The following is a 7,306-nucleotide window of genomic DNA, read 5'->3' as shown; positions in this document are numbered from 1 at the left end:
CCCCCCCCAGTTCGCTGTTCTCTTTGAAAAGTGAAAGAAAAGTTCTTCCATTGTTATATAATCCCTCCCCCCAAGTCCACTCCACTATGCAGCCCTAGTTCTGGACTCCTGTCATGACAACAATACCTAATCTTATATCCCTTTTAAACAGTTCTCTCCCTCATCTATGTCTGTGGTGGGGTACTTTCGGTCTTCCAAACAACTGACATGCAAGGGTTGTGGAGATTTATCTGCCCGTCTTCCACACAGAGGTTCTGTGGGAGAAAGATGGTCAGTCTCCTCCTGTGCAATTTACAGCCTCTGGAAACTCACTGGAAGATCAACTATGAGTTGGTACTGACTATATAGTACATAACAAAAACCTCCACACAAGAGGTATAATCCTGCCCAGTGGGAGGAGTAGGTAATGAATAATGGATGAGTGGTGGGTGTGGAGGGAGAGACATCCATGAGTGACCAAATCTGATGAAGACCCTTCTGCCCAGTCACTGTGAGCCTGTCACCTGCAATGGGTGCCATATAGGGCTTTTGGGGTCTTTCCCCTCATTGACTGCTTGGATCATCATTTGTCTGTTCCACCAGTGCTGAGCAGTTTGGATCATTGTCCAGCGTAGTCAGATCAAGGTGTTTATTGTCTGAAATGAAGATGTTGTTGTTGTTGCTAGTTGCCATGGAGTTGAGTATGACTCATAGCGACCCTATTAACAAAAGATCTGAACCCTGTTCTAGCCTGCACCATCCTCACATTTCCTGACACACAAGAGCCCACTGCAGTAATCACCGTGTCATTCCCCTGGTTGAGGGTTTTCCTCTCCTTCACTGATCCTCCACCCTTCCCAGCATCATGTCATTCTCTGAGAAATAGCAACTCCTACCAACATGCCCACAGTATATGAGGTGAAACCTCGTCATTCTTGCCTCTGGCTTCACTCTGCTCCACCCCAACATCAGCTAACACACAGTGTGCATTCCTTGAGGGTCTTCTCTCCTTGCCCGAAGGGATCCATCTCAGAATCTTCAATCAGTAGAAATCTTCCATGGCCAACAACTTTCTAAACAGAAGAGCTTCTCTGAGCAAAGCTGTCTGATTTAATTATGCCACTGGCTGCTATTGAAAACACTGGGCTTCGCTAGCAGGCAGCATTTGGCTTGATTCTGGACTTGCTTGTGGGATTGTGGTCAACTTACACAAATTTCTTTGCATGGTTTTCTTATCTGTAAAGTGAGGCTGTGAACACCAGCTCTTAAAGAAGTTCTAAAGATTATGTGAGATAATGTACTAAGGTTTAAGGAATGTGGCAGAATAAACACTCAATATATTTTATTACCACGAATGTGTTAGATTTCCCAAGTCTTACCCTCTTTCTTCCAAATCTTCCTGTTTATTGGGGGCATGAAACCAGGAGTTCTAGCTCACAGAACGTCCTTGCTGCTCAGACCAACTCTGATAGGTCTCAGATGAGCCAGAAAAACAGAAGTGTTACTGCTTCAAAGCAGCCTCCACAGAGGAAAGTTGGCCTTTGGGTTGGAATTAATTTGGTCAGACCAATTTTTTTTTCTTCTTTGTGGCTGTTTGTTGTTGTTGTTGTTATGTGTCATCGAGTTGCTTGCGACTCATAGCGATCCTATGTACAACAACCCTAAACCCTGCTCTATCCTGTGCCAATCACACTGCCTCGGACATACCCATCCCGATTACCCCAGTCACTGAATCAATCCACCTCACAGAGGGTTTTCCCCTCCTGCACTGTCCCTCCACCCTCCCATGCATGATGTCCCTCTCCAAGGACCTGTCCCTTCTTAATGAACTTTACTGCTTGACAGACTTCAACTGTCATAGAAAGGAAATGGGGAAATTCACTTTCCTTCTCTGATACTCTGTCCCACAGTTTAAAAAAAAAAACAAAAACAAAAAAAAAAAAAGGAAAAAGAACCCAAATTACTGTCTAATCAATTCTGTCTCATAGTGACCCAGGGAATAGGGTCACTGTCCACAGGGTTTGTCTAAGGTTGTATATCCTTACAGAAACAGGCTGCCATATCTTTCTCCCACAGAGAGGCTGATGATTTCAAACCAGCAAGTTTTTGGTTAGTAGTCCTACAGTTAAAAGAATCCTAGTGATACAGTGATTAAAGCATTCAACTACCCACCAAATGGCAGTTAGAATCCATCAGTGGCTCAGGGGGAGAAAGACAAGGATTCACAGGTTTGGAAAGCCTGATGAACAGTTCAACTCTGTCCTATATGTGCTTCTGAGTTGGGATCAACTCCATGGCAGTCTGAGTCCCACAGTTGTTGTTGTTGCTAAGTGCCCTTAAGTCAACTACAACTTATAGTGGCCCTGTTAACAACAGACTGAAATCTTGTCTTATCCTGCCTCATCGTTACAATCTCCATCATGCGTACACCCATTTGATTGATATTAGCCTATCTCATTGAGAGTCTTCCTCTCTTTCCTTGATCCTTTCTTTTCCCCCACATGATCTTCTTTTCTAAGAACCAGTGCCTACTGGCAACATATCCATAATAAGGGAGATAAACTTTCATCATCCTTACCTCTAGGAACTCACTGGTTGTACTTTCTCCAAGTTTGTTTGTTGTTGGTTTTTTTTTTTTTTTTCAGACCACGGTATATTCAATACTTTTTGCCAAGACCACAATTGAAAGATATTTATTCTCCTTAAATATTCTTTTTTCACTCCTTATCCAACCTTCACATGCACATGAAGTATCATGGTACGGATCATGTGCACCTTAGTCTTTAAACTAACATCCTTGCTCCTTAGCAACGTTAAAAGAGGCTTTTTAACAGTAGATTTTCCCAACGAACATATATTTTCCTTTCTTAACTGCTTCTATCACAGGTGTTGATTATGGAGCCAACTAAAATTAAATCAATGATGACTTCAATCTTTATCAGGATGTTGCCTATTGGTCAAGGTTTTTGTCTTCTTGATGTTGAGATGTAATCCATGTGCAAGCTGTAGTCTTTGATCTTCTTCAGTAAGTCCTTAAGTCTTCATTTTCTGCAAGCAAGGTATGTCATCTGCATAATGTAGGTTGTCAGTGAGTCTTCCTCCATGTAAAGAGAGCAAGTACAGTGTGGAGACGGCTATGTTTGACCTCTACTCACTCCACAAAGAGGGAATGTCTCCATCAAAAACATCCACAATACAAACCCATTTCTTATGAAGTCATACATGTTGCCCATGTTAACCCCCCTACTTCTTTTACTAATTCCAACACGAATTATACTGCTTTATGGGGTATGAATAATCTGTTGCAATTGCTATACCAACCTTACCAAACAATATTAATGATTATGACACTTATTAGGGAAGTTAATGGAATACAACTTCTCGGTGAGGACAGCTTGTGAAAAGTGCTCACAGACCTTCAGCCTTGTATCTTTAGTCCAGTGTTACAAAGATCTTTTTAGTCTTGCCCAATATGGGATTCCCCTACCTCTCCCTCCAATAAGCTTGGATGAAGGCCTCTGGCTGTTTCCATGGGGTAGCAATCTCTGATGGGCGACATTGCCATTCTGGTGCCACATTCTTCATCATACAGTCCAAATTATCAAATTATTTGCTCAGCATGAAGATTGAATACGTACGGGAAAAGGATGCAATTCTGATGCATACTTTTCTTAACTTTAAACCATGAAATATCCTCTTGTTCTGTTCAAATGACTGTTTTATAATGGGTAGGTAGCACATAATCAAATTAAATGTTCTGCAGCTCTCATTCTTCTCAATATTATTCATAACATTATCATATTATGATCCACATAGTGGTATGCCTTTTCATAGTCAATAAGACATAAGTAAGCATCTTTCTGATACTCTGTCAAGACCTGTTTAACATCAACAATCTTATGCCTCTTTCCATAATCTCTGCTGAATCAAGTTTTCAGAGGCAGTTAATAGAACAGGAAGAAATTGCCCATTTAGCTTTTGTAAAAATAGAGGGCTCACCAACCATGGCCTTGATGCTTGGGACTGAACTCAACATCATGGTTTAACTTTCAGCCGAACGAAAGGCCAAAAGGTGAACAATATCTGTTCTTTAGTAACTGAGCTATTTTACTTAGCATAATATCCTCAAGTTTCCCCCGTGTTGGGTAATGTTTTACTATTTCATTGTTTTCCAGTTCTGCATAGTATTCCATTGTGTGAATGTAGCATATTTTTTTTTTACTTATTCATTTGTTGATAGGCAATTGGGTTGCTGCAGAACACTGCTGTTATAAAATAGGACAGATACGGAGGGGGTTGGGGAAGGCGAGGGGAAAGAGTGGATAGATAATGAACATTGCATTGGAAGAGATGAAGGGAAGGATGGTTCAAAAGCTGTATATGATTATGCCTTATATGTATAAGAACAATCTGGAACAAGGGGTGTTTTGTGGGGGAGATTGGGAGAGCGGGAGGGGAGGAGAGTAGAAAACATACGACAATTAATTTTTAAAAATCTGTGCAATTAATAATAACAATAATAAAAGGTGAACAATAAAAAAAAATAGAGGGCTCTGGTGGCCTAGTGGTGAGAAAGTGCACTGCAATCTTGAAGGCACGCTTGGTTCAACACAACACAATATAGAGAAACACAAGACACAACACAACAGAAGAACATACCAGAACACAAGGCAATACAACACATTAGAACAACACTCAACAAATCACCACCCTGAAGAATATGTTGTTGTTATGTGCCGTCGAGTCGCCTGCGACTCATAGCGACCCTATGTACAACACCTTTAAACTCCGCTCTGTCCTGTGCCAATCGCACTGTCTCTGACACTCCCATCCCAATTATCCCAGTCACTGAATCAATCCACCTCATAGAGGGCCTATAGCTAAAATATATACTCTTAACACACTTCAAAATGCCTTCTCACTTTTGGGGAGCTGGGGCGAGGATCCCTACACTATATATAGAAATTTATCACTGTAAGGTCCCAACTATTACTTTGTTTAAACTGTACCAATGTAATATTTGAATTATCTTACTAGAGATGAAACTCCACATTAAGTCAATAAGCATCATATTTTAGATACTGTATAGATTTTAAGAAGATCCTACTATTATAAGAGATTTTTTTTTTAAAAATGGGAAGAACTGCTAGTGTAAAAAGTAATCAAGTAATAATTTCCTAGATATTATCTATTAATAATGACAGTTTTTTGCTGCATTTTTGTTTCACCAAAAATATTAAAAATACTTTCCAAATATATAGTATTATATATTTATATATATAGTATTATATATATAATATATAATAGAATATATATATTTATACATATAGTATTATATATATATAATACTATATATATAGTATTAGCTCCTAAAGGGATAATCATCTCTTTATTCAGTAAAATCATATCTCTAATAACAAAATATTTGTAAAATTAGAACTGTAGAATTTCCCAAAAGTAAGCTGCCCTCATTAATCACAGTCCTTTTTTGCGGTTTTTCATCTGTGAAAATAGTTTAACTAAAGCCATTATAAAATGTGAATTTTTATCTTAAAAAAAAACTGACTTGGGCATTCTTGCCTGGTCGCCGAGCACACCACTTTCTCTATTTTCTGCTTTCCAGCTCTGTGAGAAGAGCTTATCTGTAAGCTTCATACATTTTAACAATATGTTGCAGTTGTTTCTTGAAGAGCAACTTCTGCTTTCCCTGGTATGTGTCCAGGTCAGGCAGCTGGAAGAGTTCATATTTCACAGGGGCTCCAGTTAAAACCTGAAGCCAGTCAGACATTTCTGCAGTATAATATGGATTTGCAGGTACCAAGAGAGATTGATTTCTTTCAGTTTGTTGTAGTGCATATGTGAAAGGAGGAGGTTGATCATAACCCAGGTACAGTTAGGAGCACAGGGAGGCCTGGATTGAGCTTTCTGATTTATGTGATCTATATAATAGGTTGCTCATATGTTGTTTCATGAAATCCTTCTATGTTTGCCAATTCTTTCTGATGCAGTGACTCAGTATATTCTTTTCATCTTCTTTTAAAACTTCCTGGATTATTTAATATTCTGCCTAAAGCATGCTTGATTATAGCAACTCGAGGTTTGAATTTGTTCTTCAGTTCCTTGAGCTTAAGAAATGCTGAACGAGTTAGGCCCTTTTGATTTTCTGACTCCAACTCATTGCACATTTCATTGTGCTATTTTACTTTGTTGTCTCATGCTGCCTTTTGAAATCTTCTATTCAACTCTTTAGTATCTTGAATTCTTCCTTGTGCTTTGGCTTCTCTATGTTCCAGTGCAGTTTTCAGAGTCTCTTCTGACATCCATTTCGGTCTTCTCTTCCTCTTCTGTCTTTGCAATGACCGTCTGCACTCTTCCTGGATGATACCCTTGATATCCTCCCACAACTCATCTGGCCTTTGCTCATTAGTGTTCAAAGCCTCAAACCTGTTCCTGAGCTGGTTCTGAAATTCAGGTGGGATAGACTTGAAGTCATATTTTGGTTCCAGGGACTTGGTTTAATTTTCCTCAGCTTAAGCTTGAACTTGCATGAGTAGTTGGTGGTCTGTTCCACAATCAGCTCCTGGCCTAGTTTTCACAGCTGATATTGAACTTCTCCAGCAGTTCTTTCTGCAGATGTAATTGATCTGATTCCTATGCATACCATCAGGTGAAATCCATGTATATAACCTGCGTTTATGTCTCTTAAAAAACTTACTTGCGATGAACAAGTCATTGCTTGTGCAAAATTCTATCATCCTCTCTCCAGCTCCATTTCTGTCACCGAGTCCATGTTTTCCAACTACTGAATCTTCTTCTCTGTTCTCAACTTTTGCATTCCAGTCACCCATTATCATGGTGATCAAGGAAGAAGTTCAAGGTGCTTTGAAGGAAATAGCAAAAAATAAGGCCCCAGGAATAGATGGTATACCAATTGACATATTTCAGCTAACAGATGTTGCTCTGGACGTGCTCACCAAGTTATGCCAAGATATCTGGAGAACAACCACTTGGCCAACTGACTGGAAGAGATCTATATTTGTTTCCATCCCCAAGAAGGGTGATCCGACAGAGTGTGGAAACTATAGAACAATATCATTAATTTCATATGTAAGCAAGATTCTACTGAAGATTATCCAAAAACTACTGGAACAATCAGCAGAGAATTGCCAGAAGTCCAGACTGGGTTAGAAGGGGTCATGGTACTAAGGATATTGTAGCTAATGTTAGATGGATCTTAGCTAAAAGCAGGGAATACCACAGGAATGTCTATCTGTGTTTCATTGACTATGCAAAGGCATTTGACTGTGTGGATCATAACAAACTGTGG

General features: G+C 39.5%; 1 protein-coding gene across 1 annotated transcript in view; it reads right to left on the bottom strand.

Annotated features, from left to right (window-relative positions):
- Nucleotides 1–7,306, bottom strand: part of RNF175 (ring finger protein 175) — an 85,011-nt gene that overhangs the window by 19,521 nt on the left and 58,184 nt on the right. Inside the window, exon 4 of the mRNA XM_006884497.1 lies at nucleotides 1,359–1,378. Coding sequence (XP_006884559.1) covers nucleotides 1,359–1,378 — 20 coding nt within the window. The remainder of the gene's footprint in view (nucleotides 1–1,358; nucleotides 1,379–7,306) is intronic.

The sequence above is a fragment of the Elephantulus edwardii genome, unplaced genomic scaffold (assembly GCF_000299155.1).
Source record: "Elephantulus edwardii isolate Elephantulus edwardi_28Jun2011 unplaced genomic scaffold, EleEdw1.0 scaffold00034, whole genome shotgun sequence".
NCBI classification, from domain to species: Eukaryota; Metazoa; Chordata; class Mammalia; order Macroscelidea; family Macroscelididae; genus Elephantulus; species Elephantulus edwardii.
Note: the sequence above shows the minus strand (reverse complement) of the source record. Positions and strands in the feature narration are given on the sequence as shown.